General features: G+C 47.6%; 1 protein-coding gene across 1 annotated transcript; it reads left to right on the top strand.

Annotated features, from left to right (window-relative positions):
- The first annotated feature begins 30 nt into the window (after nucleotides 1-30).
- Nucleotides 31-20,594, top strand: PCYT2 (phosphate cytidylyltransferase 2, ethanolamine). The gene is made up of 13 exons (XM_075279366.1): nucleotides 31-164; nucleotides 6,423-6,511; nucleotides 9,683-9,844; nucleotides 11,343-11,409; nucleotides 11,492-11,582; nucleotides 11,665-11,709; nucleotides 15,116-15,254; nucleotides 15,586-15,668; nucleotides 15,752-15,829; nucleotides 15,916-15,981; nucleotides 16,797-16,862; nucleotides 17,118-17,206; nucleotides 18,852-20,594. Exons 1-13 carry the CDS (start codon nucleotides 85-87, stop codon nucleotides 18,952-18,954), a joined length of 1,158 nt encoding a protein of 385 aa, XP_075135467.1. The 5' UTR covers nucleotides 31-84; the 3' UTR covers nucleotides 18,955-20,594.
- Nucleotides 20,595-21,539: the final 945 nt, after the last annotated feature.

Genomic DNA, 21,539 nt, shown 5'->3' on the forward strand with positions numbered 1-21,539 from the left:
GTTAGATGTACGTCACTTCCGGGGACGGGGCGTTCGGCTTGGAGGACGTTTCCGGTTGGTTGTCACCTCATTAAAGTCCCCAAGATGATTCGGAACGGACACGGCGACCCCGCCCCGGAGAAGACGTTATCCCGGAGGGCCGTACGGGTGTGGTGCGATGGATGGTGAGCGGGGGGGACGAGGTGTGTGGGCCGGCCTGGTAACGGTGCGCGTGGGTCACAAGACGCCTCCCTTAAAGGGGCAACACGTAGTGGACGGGCCCGGGTATTGTCGGAGGGCAGTGAGGGAGTCCTTGGTTGTCACTCAGGTGCCCATAGAGATGAATGCATGCTTGCTGGGAGTTGTGGTCCCCATCAGTATTTACCTCTTTGGACAATCCCTTTAAGGCTATTACGCTTGCCTTGAGATCAGCTGTCACTGACACAGTCCGCACATCTGATGCGTATTCACACACGGCAGGTTTGTTTGCAAATATGGCAACTTAAAATTTTCTGCAAAAAAAAAATCCAGCAAAAATCTGCACTGTGTGACCTCCGCCTAAGCCTATTAGGACAGGGTGACCCCCCAATCTTGAGATCAGCCAGGTGACTAAGGGTCTATTCACATGTGACAGATTTTCTGCAAAGATTCCTGCACCTGTAGAATAATCCCAAACGTTGAATTGCCCCATAAGCGGGATCCTCAGCTCATGTGACGATCAGATGTGCACAGGAGACACAATGTGACGATCCTCCTGCTGTGCTGCCTGGAATGTGGGTGTGGGGACAGGAAATCCTGCTAAAGGTCTGTTCACACACAGCTGATCAGTTTGGAGGACTCCATTTGCTTGCGGCAGACCCGTGTGTGTGTGCATAGAATGGGTTAAAGTTCTCAGATTAGCTTTAATTGGTGACCTATCCGTAAGGATCGGTGGGGGGTTCACACCCAGGCCCATGGCCGATCAGCTGATTGAAGGGATTACAGTGTGAATGCTGAGGCCAAGCACAGCGCACTACATTGTATAGTGGCGGTGCTTGGTATTGCAACTCAGCCTGTTCACTCGAGTGGGACTGAGCGGCAGTCATGCGATGTGACTGATGAATGTGACATGGCAGGTAAATCGGAAGTAGCTCTCGGGGTGTACCGCTGATCCACGGCGCTCCTGGGTGGAGTAGCCCTTTAAAGAGGACCCGTCACCTTTCCTGATATCAAGAATATTCTATATCGTAATTGTGCTGTTCCTCTTTTACTCCTCTTGGCAGTGTATGACACAGTTACCAGCTGGTTGTCACCGTTCCCTCTTGTCATGGCAGTGATTGGATAATGTCCCACTAGGTAGGGGCCACCCCCATTTAACAAGAGGGAATGGTAACGCCCAGCTGTCAGTTTAGTTCTATGTTTCCAGGAAGTGTAACAGAGGAATAGCGCAAGGCGGTGCTGGGAAATGTTTGCAGAATCTGCATCGGACATCACCGCAGTGGTAAAACGGACAATGTGGATGAGTGATCCCTATAGGGAAGGGGTAGGGAACCTTTGGCTCTCCAGCTGCTGTGAAACTACAACTCCCAGCATGCTCCATTCACTTCCATGGGAGTTCCAAGAACAGCAGAGCAGGTATGCATGCTGGGAGTTGTAGTTTTGCAACAGCTGGAGAGGCGTACGTTCCCTATCCCTGCTATAGGAAGATGATTCTAGTCAGAGGGGAGAACAGTGTAGCCTGCAGGGGACAGCCCCCCCCCCCCCCATAGGGTTGTCCTTTGCCATGTTTTGACTCCCATCCCATGTTTTTGCAGTGTCCCCTCCTGTGTTGTTGTGGTGATGTGTATGGGACTTTGCCCTTGTTTGGGGTGGCAGATTATCTGGTTATCTCGTGGACCCGCGGCCCAGTATCGGGTACAGGGTGTCCCGTCATGGTGGACTTTGCTCTGCTGCTTGTACTGTCTATAGAGATAAGCAGCAGCGTCTCAGCCTTATGCCACCCTGCCTGTGCCCCCCCAAATAATGGGGGCCTGTCCTGCTCATACAGTGTTATAGTAACATATATCAAGGACCCGTCTGTCTCTCCTGGGCAGATTACCAGGGCCAGTGTTGTGTCTCGGTGCCCGGCCTCGCTCCATGACCTTGCAGTCAGGTCCGTCTCTGTACAGGCGCCCCCACCAGGCTGATTTCTGACACTCTGCAGATGATCTCTTGTAACGCATTGTATTACACCGCATTGTCTCCGGACTGATTTATTACTATGGAGAGCCGCGTGCCTGTCATCTGATCGGCGTCCGGAGGAAGGGATGACGCTGGCAGCGCCATAGATACCTGTATGGGAATGCTGAGAGCACCGGGGTTGTGTAAACTTACACGTGTGTGATATATACAACTGACCAGGGGCTGTACTCTATGTAAATGACATGTATGGGTCCATGACGGTACAGCACGGGTGATATCCATCATGTATGGGTCCATGACGGTACAGCACGGTGATATCCATCATGTATGGGTCCATGACGGTACAGCACGGTGATATCCATCATGTATGGGTCCATGACGGTACAGCACGGTGATATCCATCATGTATGCGTCCATGACAGTACAGCACAGGTGATATCCATCATGTATGGGTCCATGACGGTACAGCACAGGTGATATCCATCATGTATGGGTCCATGACGGTACAGCACAGGTGATATCCATCATGTATGGGTCCATGACGGTACAGCACGGTGATATCCATCATGTATGGGTCCATGACGGTACAGCACGGTGATATCCATCATGTATGCGTCCATGACAGTACAGCACAGGTGATATCCATCATGTATGGGTCCATGACGGTACAGCACGGTGATATCCATCATGTATGGGTCCATGACGGTACAGCACGGTGATATCCATCATGTATGGGTCCATGACGGTACAGCACGGTGATATCCATCATGTATGGGTCCATGACGGTACAGCACAGTGATATCCATCATGTATGCGTCCATGACAGTACAGCACAGGTGATATCCATCATGTATGGGTCCATGACGGTACAGCACAGGTGATATCCATCATGTATGGGTCCATGACGGTACAGCACAGGTGATATCCATCATGTATGGGTCCATGACGGTACAGCACGGGTGATATCCGTGACCGCCACGGACCCGTCATATCAGTAATGAGCCCCTTCCTCCATGATCACAGCACATACGTTGTCATATACCGCATAGGTTTGGCAGAAAGTAGACCTGTGTGGAGAATTACTGAGCCCTGTGCGGATATTAATAGGTGGCAGCCGTGCCCTGTGTGTGCCGTTCTGTCCGCAGGGCATAGTCGGAGCGCACACGCCCCCTCACACACTATCATTATGGCCGGAGGTTTGTGCAGTGTAAATAATCCTGAATACGTCTGTAGAAGAAACGTCGGCTTCAGGTGTCAATGGATTCCCTAAAGGGACACGTGGGTGGCGGCGCAGCAGGCTGGCATCTGTCCATACGGCAAAGGGCGTTGGCAGATCCCACTGAAGCAACCTAGTCCTCCTGTTTATTGGGGAGGGGGGCTAAACTGTTTCTTCGTGCATGATCCCTTTTATTTAAAGGGGTACGATGTTCTAGATCAAGGTGAGTCCTCCAGTTTGCAGTACCTAGTCCGTTCCATTGCCCTGCTGGAGATGGCGGACATATTACTTCTATTAGGGACTAAAGACAGCACCGGTATCCAGCGGTCGGTGCCAGCCCAGGGGTACGGGCGAGAGGAATCGGTCACAGGGACCCCAGAGACCAGACACTTATCCTGTGATACGTTGTTATTGCGTGGCGTGCCCTTCGAAGTGTGATGGGTGTGGCTTCATACATCTTTGGAGCAATGACCACACCCCCATTGTTCCCAAGAACTCATTTGCATATTTAAGAAATAGTGCAAATTCTTGTCAAAGGAGACGGCGAGGGGAAAAGATTGTTTGTGTCAGGTAACCCTAACCTATCTATCTGCAGGACTGCGGTGATATGCTGGTTCTGGTGACAGTAACCTATCTATCTGCAGTACTGGGGTGATATTCTGGTTCTGGTGACAGTAACCTATCTATCTGCAGGGCTGGGGTGATATACTGGTTCTGGTGACAGTAACCTATCTATCTGCAGGGCTGGGGTGATATGCTGGTTCTGGTGACAGTAACCTATCTATCTGCAGGGCTGGGGTGATATACTGGTTCTGGTGACAGTAACCTATCTATCTGCAGGGCTGGGGTGATATGCTGGTTCTGGTGACAGTAACCTATCTATCTGCAGGGCTGGGGTGATATGCTGGTTCTGGTGACAGTAACCTATCTATCTGCAGGGCAGGGGTGATATGCTGGGTCTGGTGACAGTAACCTATCTATCTGCAGGGCTGGGGTGATATGCTGGTTCTGGTGACACTAACCTATCTATCTGCAGGGCTGGGGTGATATACTGGTTCTGGTGACAGTAACCTATCTATCTGCAGGGCTGGGGTGATATGCTGGTTCTGGTGACAGTAACCTATCTATCTGCAGGGCTGGGGTGATATGCTGGTTCTGGTGACACTAACCTATCTATCTGCAGGGCTGGGGTGATATACTGGTTCTGGTGACAGTAACCTATCTATCTGCAGGGCTGGGGTGATATGCTGGTTCTGGTGACAGTAACCTATCTATCTGCAGGGCTGGGGTGATATGCTGGTTCTGGTGACAGTAACCTATCTATCTGCAGGGCTGGGGTGATATGCTGGGTCTGGTGACAGTAACCTATCTATCTGCAGTACTGGGGTGATATGCTGGTTCTGGTGACAGTAACCTATCTATCTGCAGTACTGGGGTGATATTCTGGTTCTGGTGACAGTAACCTATCTATCTGCAGGGCAGGGGTGATATGCTGGTTCTGGTGACACTAACCTATCTATCTGCAGGGCTGGGGTGATATGCTGGTTCTGGTGACAGTAACCTATCTATCTGCAGGGCTGGGGTGATATACTGGTTCTGGTGACAGTAACCTATCTATCTGCAGGGCTGGGGTGATATGCTGGTTCTGGTGACAGTAACCTATCTATCTGCAGGGCTGGGGTGATATGCTGGGTCTGGTGACAGTAACCTATCTATCTGCAGGACTGGGGTGATATGCTGGGTCTGGTGACAGTAACCTATCTATCTGCAGTACTGGGGTGATATGCTGGTTCTGGTGACAGTAACCTATCTATCTGCAGGACTGGGGTGATATTCTGGTTCTGGTGACAGTAACCTATCTATCTGCAGGGCAGGGGTGATATGCTGGTTCTGGTGACACTAACCTATCTATCTGCAGGGCTGGGGTGATATGCTGGGTCTGGTGACAGTAACCTATCTATCTGCAGGACTGGGGTGATATGCTGGGTCTGGTGACAGTAACCTATCTATCTGCAGTACTGGGGTGATATGCTGGTTCTGGTGACAGTAACCTATCTATCTGCAGGGCTGGGGTGATATGCTGCTTCTGGTGACAGTAACCTATCTATCTCCAGGGCTGTGGTGATATGCTGGATCTGGTGACAGTAACCTATCTATCTGCAGTGCTGGGGGTGATATGCTGGTTCTGGTGACAGTAACCTATCTATCTGCAGGGCTGGGGTGATATGCTGGTTCTGGTGACAGTAACCTATCTATTTGCAGGGCTGGGGTGATATACTGGGTCTGGTGACAGTAACCTATCTATCTGCAGGGCTGGGGTGATATGCTGGTTCTGGTTACAGTAACCTATCTATTTGCAGGGCTGGGGTGATATACTGGGTCTGGTGACAGTAACCTATCTATCTGCAGGGCTGGGGTGATATGCTGGTTCTGGTGACAGTAACCTATCTATCTGCAGGACTGGGGTGATATGCTGGTTCTGGTGACAGTAACCTATCTATCTGCAGGGCTGGGGTGATATGCTGGTTCTGGTGACAGTAACCTATCTATCTGCAGGGCTGGGGTGATATGCTGGTTCTGGTGACAGTAACCTATCTATCTGCAGGGCTGGGGTGATATACTGGTTCTGGTGACACTAACCTATGTATCTGCAGGGCTGGGGTGATATGCTGGTTCTGGTGACACTAACCTATCTATCTGCAGAGCTGGGTGGGATATGCTAGGCAGCCACATCAGCTGATCGGTGTAGGGTCTGGGTGTTGGACCCTGACTGATCTGATACTGTGTATAGGTCATCAGTATCCATTATCTTCAGGCCCTGGACAACCCCTTTAAGGGGCTTCTATCAGGAAATGACCCCTGTCCTAGGATCTCAGCCCCCTCTATGTACAGTATATACCCTGGTGCGGTGCCGCTGCCATCATATCTCCTGCTCTAGCTGGGACTCTTAGCCATAGAATATTTGCGGCCCCTCCGTCCCGTCCCTGCGCCCCGCGCTTCTCCCTCAGTGGATCGGCTGTGTTATTGGGAGGGTGAATGATGGCTCTTCTCTGTTTTTGTCGCACAGCTATGACATGGTACATTATGGGCACTCCAACCAGCTGCGCCAGGCCCGGGCCATGGGGGATTACCTGATTGTTGGCGTGCACACAGATGGTAAGTGACTGTGCAGGGTATGAGGATTTCGGGTGTGGGGGGGGGGGGGAATTAGAGGATCCTAAGCGACCTGACTGACCAGTCCCATATTATTAGCCTGTTGACAGGACTAGGTGTGCTGCTGACAGTGACAGTCCTGGTGTGTCAGCTGACTGCTGTCCTGTTTACATGGGCTAGTCATCCGGAACAATCTCTTTTGCCCGGCTGGTGCTGCAGCCTCTTCATCCTGCTCAGCTAAAGCCCCAAATTATTAAAGGGGTTGTACTGTAATAGACACTTATTCCCTATCTACAGGACAGAGGGTAAGTGTCAGATCACTGGGGGTCTGACCGCTGGGACCCTCCCCCACTGATCTGGAGGACAGAGGACCAGACGTGCTCCTAAGGCCTCAGTCCCCTGTTCTCCTGCACACTGGTGCATCCTCTTTGCAAAACACGTGTTCTCCAGGACCAACCCCTTTAAGACTAGCGTTTCGTATAACAGTCCTAGATCTATTCCCACACCGGCACAGAGACGCCTCGGCCTCTTAATAATTCACACATACCGTGGTAGGCTCCAGAAATAAAATCTACACCAGTCTGAGAGGCGTTCCCGGCCCACTTTGATCTTTTCCCCGCTCCTCCCAGTTCGGGGGGGGGGGGGGGGGCTTGCAACCAGCAAGGGAGCAAAAGAGGGCTGCATGCCAAAGATATGACCAATGTACATCAGAACACTGGAGCGGATAGTATATTGCAGGATATAGCGTTAAAGAGGGCGACAGCCATTGCTGCCCCCTGAGGCAACCACTACAGAGCCAGTAGTCGCCGCCTGACACAGGTTGTCTGACTGTTATCATGTACACAATGGCGATATGGTGATCTGTAGGGGGATGGAAGGAGTGATGTGTAACACCTCCTGTCAGTAATAAGGGGTTAATACAGTGTTGCCCCATAACACTAAGGCAAAGTACACATGTTGTGGCCCCGGGGTGGTGATGTGCGGCGCAGCAAAGCCACATGCACAGGTAAAGAACATAAAACATTGTGCTGCGACTGTACTTGCCGCTAAACTACGACAATTTGTGGTTTCCCTGGTTCCTCACAATAAAGGAGCAGCGGTATTCCCTCCACATCAGCGCTCCCTGCCTTGTAGCATACTATGTGCAAGGTCATGGAGTGCCGCCTTATAGGAAACAAATCACAGGGACCGAAGTCCTTCAACACACAGACACTTCTGAATGCATTCTGAATGCAGTTCACCCTGAACAGGACACGTCCCGAGACTGCAGAGAGGGTGGTCAGTTTATACAGCTCTAACTCTGGATCTTGTCTTCAAAACAAGACCACGATCGTGTCTGTAGCCCACCTAGATTTCGAGATATCGCTGGTCAAAGTGGAGGGGCATCTACTCGCCGCTTTCACTTTAACCAGTGTATAGGAGAAAATGTGCAGCTTTCCTGCCCCTGTCCCTTCGGTTGACCCCAGGGGAGGGGATGCCATGGACTTTTGTTCATGATGTCACCCCCTCCCATTATAAATCAGAAGCATATTTGCCATTTAACCCCTTATATGCTGTGGTCAATACTGACTGCAGCACCTAAGTGGTTTTGCAGGAAAAAAAATCACTTTTTTTCCCCCCTTGTTTATGAAAAAAATAAATAAATAAAACCCGCAATTGGTATCAGCACATCCATGATAATCCCTAAAATAAAATTAGTATTTTATTTATTCTACATGATAAATGCCATAAACATTAAAATTCAGAAGGCGGAATTGATGTTTTCTGTTCGTCAAAAAAAACCTTATGTCCCCACAAAATACAAGGCCTTATAAAGCGACATGGAAATAAAATGTAAAGAGTTATGGACATGGAGAGGGGTCAAATGTGTTAGATCGATAAAGGGATCCTATCATTAAAACTCAATTTTTTTGTCCCCAACACGTAGGAATAGCCTTAAGAAAGGCTATTCTTCTCCTACCTTTAGATGTCTTCTCCGCCCAACATTTGGTAGAAATCCCGGTTTTCGTCGGTAAGTAAATGAGTTCTCTCGCAGCACTGGGGGCAGGCCTCAGCGCTCAAACAGCACTGGGGGCGGTCCTTAGAGCTCAAACAGCACTGGGGGCATGCCTAATCTCTAGCGACGCCTCTATCTTCTTCAGGAACGGCCTATCTTTGCATCTTCTTCTGGGGCTGGCGGTCAAATTTCTAGGCCTCGGGCAGCCAACTGCGCATGTCTGCTGGCCACAATACAATTACAATACTGTATAAGCGGCCATTTTCTTGTGGCCAGCAGGCATGCACAGTCGGCTTTGCCCTAGACACAGGAAGTTTGAAGCCAACCCCCGGAACAAGACCCATTCTTGAAGAAGATGGAGGCGGCGCTGGAGAGTTCTCTCGCAGCATTGGGGACGCCCACAGTGCAGCGAGAGAACTCATTTACGTATCGACGAAAACCTGGGTTTAATCCGAACGGCGGTGCGGAGAAGACATCTAAAGGTAGGAGAAGAATAGACTTTCTTAAGGCTATTCCTACGTGTTAGGGACAAAAAAATTGAGTTTTAATGATAGGATCCCTTTAAAGAAGACATCAGAGTTTTGTGCCAGGAGTATTTACTGGAGCCATCAGTTCAAAACCTGCAATAAAAAAAATTACATTTTAAGGAGGTTTTTTTTGCAATTTTAATATGGCTGTTAGGGGGTTAATTCTTGGGATCAATGGCCGTACCCCTATTAATCGTAATGTTAGTGAATGTCCCGGTTATTGTCCTTTGATGCGAACATCCCTTTAAGCTCCAGTAGTTTCTTGCATTGGATAATCTCCTCTAGTTATCTGTAAGATTCCTGTAGTGATGTCCTGCGGCAGAGATGTACCAAGTGTTTAAAGCCAAGATCTGCCCACACCGAGGCCCATGTAGGTCGGGGGGCCCCTGGCGACCGCCATATCTGAATTCTCCATATCGTTCTCCTTTCAACTTTCTGATCTTTCCGCTCTTTGTAATTTGGCTTTAAACGGCCCCATAGATGTCTCACGTCCTCGGGTCTATAGATATGGTGGTTGTGTGTGTGGGTGATGCTCCGTCCCATATCGTAGTTGGCACAGATAAGATTGTCTCCCCTCCGGCCTTCCTTTTATCAGGGACAGCGAGGACGGATCATGTTATTGTTATTATATTTTAATCCTTTTCCATATAGAGGAGATCTCCCGTCACAAGGGCCCTCCAGTCTTCACACAGCAAGAACGCTACAAGATGGTGCAGGCCATTAAGTGGGTGGATGAGATTGTCCCCGGAGCGCCCTACGTCACCACCTTGGAAACCCTAGACAAGTATAACTGCGACTTCTGCGTCCATGGAAGTGAGTAGATCGGATAGAGAAGAGTTTGTCCTGTAGTAGCCTCACATGTCTCTGAGGAACATTTGTTTGTCTGACAGCTATTCCTCCCGACATCTCCTATGTACCTGCACACTCAGTTTGTCCTAGCTTGTACGTGGCTGAATTAGAGGAGAGTAAGCTGCTGTCACCACGTCTTGTACGTATACGAGTGGGGACTCTTCACCTAGGTCAGTGATGGTGAAGCTTTTAGAGACCGAGTGCCCAAACTGCAACTCAGAACCCACTAATTTATCACATAGTGCCAACACGGCAATTTAACTTTAATAATGTGCGGATCCACAATTGCAGACATTTACAGATCTGCAAAATATGGTTATATGAATGGGGCTTTATAGAGATTTCTGCTCCACTGTGACCCTCACACAGTATAATCTGCTGCACACTCGCCCCTACACAGTATAATCTGCTTCACAGTGGCCCCCACACAGTACAATCTGCTGCACAGTGGCCCTCACACAGTATAATCTGCTGCACAGTGGTCCCCACACAGTACAATCTGCTGCACAGGAGCCCCCACATAGTATAATCTGCTGCACAGTGGCCCCCACACAGTATAATCTGCTGCACAGTGGCCCCCACACAGTATAATCTGCTGCACAGTGATGCCCACACAGTATAATCTGCTGCACAGTGATGCCCATACAGTATAATCTGCTCCGCAGTGGCCCCCACACAGTATAATCTGCTGCACAGTGATGCCCATACAGTATAATCTGCTGCACAGTGACCCCACACAGTACAATCTGCTGCACAGTGGCCCCCACACAGTATAATCTGCTGCACAGTGATGCCCACACAGTATAATCTGCTGCACAGTGACCCCCACACAGTATAATCTGTTCCACAATGGCCTCCACACAGTATAATCTGCTGCACAGTGACCCCCACACAGTATAATCTGTTCCACAATGGCCTCCACACAGTATAATCTGCTGCACAGTGACCCCCACACAGTATAATCTGTTCCACAGATGGGTGCCCAAATAGAGGGCTCTGAGTGCTATAGATTCTCCATCACAGACCTAGGTGGATGAGGCAGGATGCGATGGTGAAGGCTTTCGGGGAACGTGTACGTTTCGGGATTCTGTTCATATTTTCAATGCAGAAAATCTGTAATTCTTTAGCAATATTGATCTGGGGCTGTCACCGGGTCTGATCCCCATCTTGATTTTGCCCGGGAGTTGCTGTAGGCTACTTATAGTGTCTACCGGATGTGCTTGCCACTCTAGAAAGGGTTAATCCCATGGCTGTGATGGGAATATGGAGCGTGATGTCCTGACCACAAGGCCCAGGAGTTTCCTATCGCTCCTGTTTCTGTAACCCCCTGGGTGGGGGAGACAGGGGTCAAAAACAACACGTCAAAAAACTGCTCTAAAATGTCATGTGTGAAAGCCTTAAAGGAGCAGATCTTGTAGTGTACGATACGCCATACCCAACCATCTCTTTACCTCTCCCATAGATGACATCACCCTGACGGTGGACGGTAAGGATACATATGAGGAGGTGAAGAACGCTGGAAGATACAGGTCAGTGGAGGTCACGGTTGTCGGTGTTCTGGACCAGATATCGTCATACATGTATGACATTGGAGTCTTGTCTGTCTTCCAGGGAATGTCAGCGCACCCAGGGGGTCTCCACTACTGACCTGGTGGGACGGATGCTGCTCATGACCAAGGCCCATCACAGTGTCGTGAGCAATGTGAGGATCTCGTAGCATGGCCGCCTCTGTCTCCTTACACTTCTATGTTCAGTCTTTGTAAGCTCTCCTTTTCCTTCTGCAGGAAACCTCTCAAGATTACAAGAGACACCAAGACAACTTTGGTAAGGTGGGTAACGCTCTAAGTAATCTTATCTGTGACAACTGGTCAGTCGGAGACATTAATCCGTGCTGGTTCCTGATTCCTCCATTACATTGTCCTCTGTTACTCCTCCTGGAAAAAGTGATTTCCTTTTATCTGTCCCTTTAGCTTTCTCATAGGCAGTTAGTGAGGTCGTAGTCTGATAACCTGCACCCTCCTCCTCCCACACTGTGGTTGGGGTCAGATTTTTGATCCATTGACTCCTTATGGAATCGATTGGATCTACCTTGTCGGTTCAGTCTATTCTGAGTGTATTGGCCTGGCTCCTCTTCCTGTCCACCTGCTACCCTCTGCCAGTCACTCCTCTGGTTACCCGTCTCCTTTGAAATACAATCTAAGGCCTAATGCAAACAAATGATTGTGCAGACTGCGGCTCGTCCGAGGGGACGTCTGATCCTTTGTTCCAGTCATTTCATTGGAACAGAACGAATTGGAAGCCCCTGTAGAGGTGAGTACGTCACAGAAGGCAATTGGATTTCACTCCCGTTGTCATCCAACTTCACTCCGCTGCAAAAAATGGCCCCCTCGGACTTCACACTTTCCCACAAAGCTGTCCACGTTGCTGCACTGCCCTACGTCTCCTCCTTCATCTCTCTTTACCACTCTGCTCATGTTCGTATTACTCACCTCCTCCATCATCCAACCTTTACAAAGTGCTAAGGAATATGTGGGAGCAATAAAGAAGATTATTATATATGATGATAACTATATTATGTGTGCAATAATACTGTGATTTATTAATATAGACTTATATAAATAACCTAATAATCATCACGATTATCAATCGCCATTATAACATCCTATTAATATTATAAATGTGAAAGTTCGTGAGTTTGGATGTTTGTTCCTCAATCACGCTAAACCCGCTCGACCGATTTGGCTGAAAGTTTCCACAAACTAAACAATTAAACAATAGGCTACTTTTCGTCACAATAGCGCACATACGTTTGTGCCAGGACCCCCACAAAACCCAAACTCACATCACCATCTCTGCAATCTCACACAGTTTGGACCATAGCAAGCCACAAAATTCCTATTGCCCTCTACAGCCTCGCCCCTAACCCCACACAATCACATATACATATACTTTACCACTTTGCCCCTCACCTTAACGATTCTCTAGGAGGCGCTCTATAACGCTCCGGAGCAGCCATGTTTGCCAACCCCCACCGCTCTGACAATCCGCGACACCCCCCACCCATGTCAATACCCCTAGGCGGTCTAATAAATGCAAAAAAAAAAGTTTAAAAAAAGTAAAAAAAATATTAAAAACAACAAAAAAAAAGGATTAAAAATTCAAATCAGCCCCCTTTCCCTAGAACACATATAAAAGTAGTTAAAAACTGTGAAACACATACGTGTTAGGTATCCTCACGTCCGAAATCGTCCGCTCTACAAAGCTATACAAATATTTTTCCTGTTCGGTAAACGCCGTAGCGGGAAAAATGGTCAAAAGTGCCAAACCGCCGTTTTTTCACTGTTTTGATTCTGATAAAAATTTGAATAAAAAGTGATCAAAGCAATAACATTTCCCGAAAATGGTAGAACTACAAAGTACACCCGGTCCCGCAAAAAAATATGCCCTATACATCCCCGTACACACACGTATAAAAAAGTTACGGCTGTCGGAATATGGCGACTTTTCAAAAAAAAAAAAAAAAAAAATTTAACACAGTTTTGGATTTTTTTAAGGGGTCAAAATGTAAATAAAACCATATAAATTTGGTATCCCCGGAATCGTAACGAAACACAGAATACAGGGGACAGGTCATGTTGGCTGCACAGTGAACGCCGTAAAACCAAAGCCCGTAAGAAAGTCGCAGAAATGCATTTTTTCTTCAAATCCACCCCATTCTGAATTTTTTCCCTGCTTCCCAGTACATTATATAGAATAAATAATGGCGGCATCATGAAGAAAAATTTGTCCCAGGAAAAATTAAGACCTCATATGACTCTGGGAGCGGAGAAATAAAAAAGTTATGGGATTTAGAAGGAGGGGAGTCAAAAATGAAAATCAAAAAATGCCATCGGCGGGAAAGGGTTAACTTCAAATACTTCTGTCCCAAAGTCACTATGTAAAGTTTCTCACAACACCGTATATATAGCAGCTCTAATACAAAGTAACTGCAACACAAAAGTCTCACGTATTCTCTGAATTACAGCAAAAACAAGATACAAAGTTACATTCCATATCCCATACCTTATACACACTACGAAAACCTTACCCGCACCTGTATATACCCACTGCTACAATCACCGCAGACGAAGTTGCAGGTACCAGCTAGTGTATATATACACCCCCCCAGGACCCCGACCACAACCACCCTCCCTGAGACCAGCCACCGATGGCAGCATGTTCGGCACTCCGCATATGCGCCGCCATCTTCTTCATCTTGCTCGGCGGCCGGCTTGAGATGCGATAGCTCCGCCCCCTGTAACGGCCGGTCCAATCTGAGCCCAGCATGATGGATCTGCGGCCGGTGTGAGTTTCTCCTGCTTCGCCCGCTCCATCACTTGCTCCAATCGCAATTTAGCATGAAGGCCTGTGATGACGTCATTTCAGGTCCTTCAGCCTCCGCCGTCCGTGCTTGCGGTTGGAAAACCCGGGAACCTACGGGCATGGTAAGGCGCCTATGTTTCCTTCCGGGCGCCATTCCGGGTATGTGTGAAATCTCACTGTAATTGCGTGACTGAGGAACAAACATCCAAACCCACAAACTATATATTTTTTATTTAGAGATTTAATTATTTAAATATTATTTTTTTATTTATATATGAGTTTAGATATTTTTTTTTTCCTATTAAAATATTTTTATATAATTTGTGTTACTACAATATTAATCTGATTTTTAATTTATAATATTTTGCATTTATTATTATTATTGAAAGATTTAATATGTATCATTAAATTTATGTTATTATTATTATTTTTGCCTTCTATACGCATCAGTGCAGCAGTAAATAGAGATGACGTCAGGTCTTGTTGCCATAGTGTGAACGCGGAACAGGCCGTACTGTCAGTAAGCCGTGGTGATAATAGCCGGGTCTGGTGTTACTGATACTACGTAATACGGGTGTGTGACCGCCCCATGAGGGGAGAGAAATAAGACTTAGTTGTAGGATGGAGATCTCCTCATAGGTCACGTCACCATGTGCAGCTGCCGCATAGTCCTAGGGTCTTAAAGGGGCCGATCTATGTTATAACGCCGACCTATTCTATAATGGATAGCCCTGATCTGATTTGCTTGTTTTAGTTTCGTCTCTGCCCGTGGCCGTTTAACCCTTTAAGGACGCAGGGTAGTTTTCCCATTAATTGTGTATTCTTTTATTTGGAGACCGTTTTTACTTAGATTTTACTGACATTGTCTTGCAGGACGCCCGGGGTCGCAGCCCATGGACAGGGGTGTCCCAGTTCCTTCAGACGTCACAGAAGATCATGCAGTTTGCCTCGGGGAAGGAGCCGCAACCCGGTGACACCATTATATACGTGGCAGGAGCTTTTGATCTCTTCCGTATCCTTTTATTTTCTGCAGATACAGATTACGGGGTTCATATAGTTCTGTATTCTGACTCCTATTCCATAGCCTACACCCTGACTGTATAACAAGTATCGCCCCGGCCCACAGGGTGACTGACAGCTCTCCCTCTATCAGTGTGCACAGAAGGCTGTCCATCACCGTGTTGGTGGGATAACCAGGACGCTCACTGTCAATCTCAGCCTCCCTCCATCTCTCCTATATGCCGCACTATCTTAGGGCAGGGCAGTCCTTCAGAAGTCTGACCCCATCTTTTGAATCTTCGTCCTCCCATTTACGGATTTGACTCCTTCACGACTTCCTGCAGACATCGGTCACATAGATTTCCTGGAGAAGGTGCACAGACTAGCGGAGAAGCCGTACGTTATTGTGGGGTTGCACTTTGACCAGGTCAGCCTGATCCCAGATTTTGTTCCTGTGCCTATTAGGTTTTTTTGCACCTTGTCCTGACGTCTGTCTGTCCATCCTTGCAGGAAGTCAATCACTACAAGAGGAAGAATTACCCTATCATGAACATCCACGAGAGGACTCTCAGCGTTTTGGCTTGCAGGGTGAGCAGACAAGGCGCCATCTTGTTTGTCCTCCATGTTTTATTACCTCCATGTTTCTCACCCCCTTCTGTATTCTTTCCATCCAGTATGTTTCGGAAGTTGTTATCGGGGCCCCCTATTCAGTCACTTCTGATCTTTTGGATCATTTCAAGGTAAGTTATGGTCAGAAAGAAGTGTTACAGGATGTGAAGGGTTAACCTAAAGGTATATCCTCACCAAATCTGTAGCTGTGCTTACCAACCATTGAGTTAAAGGGGTTTCCATCTCCAAACTGATGATCTGTCCACAGGATAGGTCGTCTGTATGTGATCTGCGGTGTTTGGGCCCCCTGGTCTTGTACAAATCCGCAGTTCCGACAGCATAGTGGTGGTTCAGGGGAATTGCAGCCCCACTTCTATTACTGGAACAAGACCGGTGCCCGTCCACTACGAGATGCCAGCTAAACTGTTATTAGTAGGCAACTGGGCCAAGAGCATCGAGGAAGGTGAACTGGTGAACTGGCTGCAGGGTGGTGGGCTCACAGGGCTCATTGATCATATGAAGAGTAAAAGCCCGTTTGGTCCCACAGAATAGCTTCATTATGCTGAAAACGTAAAAAATGATCCCAACCTTTCTCACTTACAATAAGCCTGTGTGTCATGTCATGATCAACTTATATGCTCCCCTCTGGAGCGCTAATCTCATCCCTGTTGTGTTCTGTATGAACAGGGTCTGTTTCCCAAATACCAGTATTGTGAGTCTGACCTTTATAGGGTAAACTCTGTGGGCGTCAGAGCTGCAGACAAGGAGGTCGGTGCTCCTGAGGGAGCACATAACTTCACAATAACCAGTCACCTCTACGGTAGACACAGGCTCGTTTTCCAATGCAGACCACGTGAGTGACCAGGCAGGTCCAAGATGGCGGCAGCAGTGCCCTGTGAGGGCAAGGCAGGGCTGTAGAAACCTAATAACCCATTTCTTATTTCAGGTTGACATTGTTTGTCACGGCAAGACAGAAGTCCTCCCAGACAAGGATGGCTCTGACCCCTACGGAGTGAGTATACGCTGACAGATGATGGCGCACCGTAGCCGCACTCCTCCTCCTCCTCCTTATATTTGTAGCCCAGGGCTCCTGAAGCAATTTACATATCTTGAGTCTTTTTTTCCTCCACCTTATAAAGTGTCTCTTCATTTTCTGCCCCCTCGGGCGCTCATCTTGTTTATTTGTTTCTTGCTTTCCCAATCGCTGTCACATCGCGGGCCGCGCTCGGTCTACGACTCCTGTCATTTATGTGTATCGATGTTACAGGAGCCGAAACGCAGAGGGATATTCCAGACGGTAGACAGCGGGAACAACCTCACCACAGACGACATTGTGCAGAGGATCATAAAGAACAGGTCGGTGGCCATGATATTGTCTCGTCTTTATAGATAGTATTCTAATGTTGTATCCGTGCGGGCCGATCCTGCCAGGCACCGTATGTAGGGAGCCATGTATGATGAGAGCGGCCCATTAGGGGCTGCACCAAAGACACCACTGCAGGGTTAAAGGGTTAACCCAAGTCTTAAAGGGGTAATGCCATGATAAATGGAGGACGCGTTTCTGATCGGTGCGGCGGGTTCTGACCACTTACATCCTGACGGATACTGAGAATGGGGCTGTTTAACCCTTGCTGTGAAGGCAGACGCCATATTACTGCCATTGACTTCGAATGGTTAATGCCATTTCTGAAAAACGATCAGGAAGTGGCCAACCCCCTTAAAGGGATCCTATCATTAAAACAACATTTTTTTTCTCGCTAACACGTAGGAATAACCTTAAGAAAGTCTATTCTTCTCCTACCTTTAGATGTCTTCTCCACGCCGCCGTTCGGTAGAAATCCTGGTTTTCTTCAGTATGCAAATGAGTTCTCTTGCAGCACTGGGGGCGGTCCCCAATGCTCAAACAGCACGGGAAGCGTCCACAATACTACGAGAGAACTCTCCAGCGCCGCCTCCATCTTCTTCTGGAACGGCATCTCCCTGCATCTTCTTCCGGTGCTGGCTTCGAACTTCTACGTATGCGCAATCAGCTCCGCCGTTGGGCAGAGCCGACTGCGCATGCCCGCCTGGTGTAAGCAGCCATTTTCTTGTGGCGGCTTACACAGTATTATGGGGGTAAGCGGCCACAAGAAAATGGCCACACGCATGTTCAGTTCAACTGCGTATGCATAGAAGTTTGACCCCAGCGCCGGAAGAAGACGCAAAGAGAGGACGTTGATGAAGAAGATGGAGAGTTGTCTCGCAGCATTGGGGACGCCCCCAGTGCTGCGAGAGAACTCATTTGCATACCGACGAAAACCGGGATTTCTACCGAACGTTGGGCGGAGAAGACATCTAAAGGTAGGAGAAGAATAGCTTTTCTTAAGGCTATTCCTACGTGTTAGGGAGAAAAAAAACCAAAACATTTTAATGGTAGGATCCCTTTAAGGTGGCCTTACACAGGCTATACAGTCTGAACCCCTTTACACATGCATGCCCGGCTCAAATGGAGGAGGGGAATAACCACTACCAGGCACCTCTGTCCGATATCGTGAAGAGAGTTAGGGGACCCCCTTACACATAGATAACTGAATGGTCCTAATGAATGTAGTTTAGTCGACAATCATCTATATGACTAGTGGATGTCTCTGGTACTGCAGTGTATAGTCTGCAGATGATCACACCCTGTATACTGTGCTGCTATATGTGGTTCAGTCCAGTCACCCCCAGTCCTTCTAGCCTAGTAATGCATATGGCTACTATATAGGGTCCCCCCCCCCCCAGGACTGAGCTGCTGCAGACCTGGCTTGATCCCGCATGCTACATTTCTTTAGGAATTTTACAGTCCGTCATGGCCTCCCCTGGCCATACGCAGATCATCAGCCGGATTCTTGGCAATCCACATTCGCTTCCATCGTTATGAGCCAACGCCAAGTGCTCGATTTTTCCATCCCTTGCAGCTGGATCTGCTCCGTTGCGGCACAAACTATTGCAATAAAATCCTCTCGATGTCACCCTGTAGGTTGGAGTACGAAGCTCGCAACCAGAAGAAGGAAGCCAAGGAGCTGGCGGTGCTGGACGCGCAGCAGAGGCGCGAGAGGATCGTAGAGGGACCAGAAAACTGAGGCTGTGCGCCCCCTACTGACACTACCATCCTCCTCCCTATTCAGTATCACTACCACATCCTGCACTCATCTACCGTATACCGTGCGCCATATATGTAACGTCCAGCAGGTGGCGCACAAGCCGTAACCTTGTATAGTCCTGATCATACGGCCATGTCTAACTCCATTAATGTCTTAATACGCGATTTCTATAGGTAATTTATTAAAATATCAGAAAGTTTCCTATTATCTGACACTGCAGAGACCAGGACCAGATGTTTTTATTACCACGCAACGTCTCCACCATTTCACAAGACCACGACACGTTATAGGGTATGACCGTGCCCGGATATTACGGTAATTCGACGCGACGACTTTCCAGAAAGTCAAAACCTGCATAAGAAAATTTCCTTTAAACGACGATCTCTTACATGGCACTAGGATGGTTGTATAGTGCAAATACTATTGGATTATGATAGGATACCACCGCCCCCATGATTCCCTTCTGAGGCAGAGGGGCGACAACACCCGGGTTTGGGCAGTGCCCTGAGATGACTATAGATTTTAGGTAATTCCTTAATACTGTATCAATGATCCCCCACCGATCAGCACTCCGGAGACAGCGCCATACATTATGTAGTGGTCATAAAAGGTACTGCAGCTCTCTCATTCACTTAGATGCAGTAATAAGACTCGGCCACTACACACTGGGGGGATTTAACAAGACGAGGGGTCCTGGAAACCCCTTTAATCTAAAAGAAAGGATATATGATCAGATCCACATGTAATATCGGCCACGGGGTGACCCCATAAAGTCAGATGATATGGCAGAGAGGTGATTTGGCTGTGGCCGGCCCATCTAATGTCTATGGCCACTGTACAGGGTGCACATACCGTACACCATCTATAGGGACTAGATCCCCTCTTATAATGTATACTGTATATATAGCTGATGGTACTAATGAAGGAAGAAGAGCTCCGCACTTAGCCACCATTTTATTACCCCTACAGACAAAGCAGAGCTCTTCTCTTAAACACTTGCCCACATTAACACACACACACACACACACCCCATTGTACCCCAATGTACTACATTACAGTGATGAGCCCCCACTGCTCATACCGATACGTCACTGACATCACGACTCCAGTTGTTGTAGAACTACAACTCCCAATATGCTATAAAGGCTGCCGACCATCATAACCTGCTGAGACTTGTAGTCTTACCAATGCCGGGGAAAAGTAAATTGAAAAGGGCCATTCTGGATTACAAAAACATGGCGGCTTTTTACAAAAAAAACAGCGCCACACATGTTTTCAGGTTGTGTATGGTATTGCAACTAGTGGCATTCACATCAGAGGGAGACAAGTGTGACAGTAAGACAAAGCAGCCGTGTTGTTTATCCCTGACAACCCCTTTATCTTACTACAAATCTCCATTTTCCTCACCACCACCATATTCTTATGTGAGGTTGGAGACTTCTCCTGTATCATACACCTGTATTCCATATCATACACGCTCCTCTGTATACACCATGCGCCACATATAGTATCATATACTGCCTCTCCCCATGTCCTGTCTACATTGGCACCTGATAACATCAGACGTCGTGTCCGCAGATTTATCCAAGTGTTTTAAATTAAAGGTTTTAATTGTTAAATTTTGTGATTTATTGTTCTCGATGGAGCGGACTGTATGGATTGTGTGTATGTGTAGTGACCTCATCAGTTACTGTGTATGGGTAGTGACATCATCATACAATGTGAATGTGTAGTGACATCATCATACAGTGTGTATGCGTAGTGACCGCATCATAGAGTGTATGGGTAGTGACATCATCATACAGTGTATATGTGTAGTGACATCATCAGTGTGTATGGGTAGTGACATCATCATAGTATGTATCTGTAGTGATATCATCCTAGAGTGTATGTGTAGTGACATCATCATACAGTGTGTATGTGTAGTGACATCATCATACAGTGTGTCTGTGTAGTGACATCATCATACAGTGTGTATGTGTAGTGACATCATCATACAGTGTGTATGTGTAGTGACATCATACAGTGTGTATGTGTAGTGACATCACAGTGTGTATGTGTAGTGACATCATCATAGTGTGTTTAGTGACATCATCATAGTGTATATGTGTAGTGACATCATCATACAGTGTGTGTTTAGTGACATCATCATAGAGTGTGTATGTGTAGTGACATCATCATAGAGTGTGTATGTGTAGTGACATCAGTGTGTATGTGTAGTGACATCATACAGTGTGTATGTGTAGTGACATCACAGTGTGTATGTGTAGTGACATCATCATAGAGTGTGTTTAGTGACATCATCATAGTGTATATGTGTAGTGACATCATCATACAGTGTGTGTTTAGTGACATCATCATAGAGTGTGTATGTGTAGTGACATCATCATAGAGTGTGTATGTGTAGTGACATCATACAGTGTGTATGTGTAGTGACATCATCATAGTGTGTATGTGTAGTGACATCATCATACAGTGTGTATGTGTAGTGACATCACAGTGTGTATGTGTAGTGACATCATCATAGAGTGTGTTTAGTGACATCATTATAGTGTATATGTGTA

This window comes from Leptodactylus fuscus, chromosome 6 (genome assembly GCF_031893055.1).
Source record: "Leptodactylus fuscus isolate aLepFus1 chromosome 6, aLepFus1.hap2, whole genome shotgun sequence".
NCBI classification, from domain to species: Eukaryota; Metazoa; Chordata; class Amphibia; order Anura; family Leptodactylidae; genus Leptodactylus; species Leptodactylus fuscus.

What these genes read in the sequence shown, in the direction of transcription:
- PCYT2 (XM_075279366.1), top strand. Translation starts at nt 85, where the DNA reads ATGATTCGGAACGGACACGGCGACCCCGCCCCGGAGAAGACGTTATCC. An exon ending in CGGGTGTGGTGCGATGGATG is followed by an intron (nt 165 to 6,422) that starts GTGAGCGGGGGG and finishes TTTGTCGCACAG; the next exon opens with CTATGACATGGTACATTATG. An exon ending in ATGGCTCTGACCCCTACGGA is followed by an intron (nt 16,863 to 17,117) that starts GTGAGTATACGC and finishes TCGATGTTACAG; the next exon opens with GAGCCGAAACGCAGAGGGAT.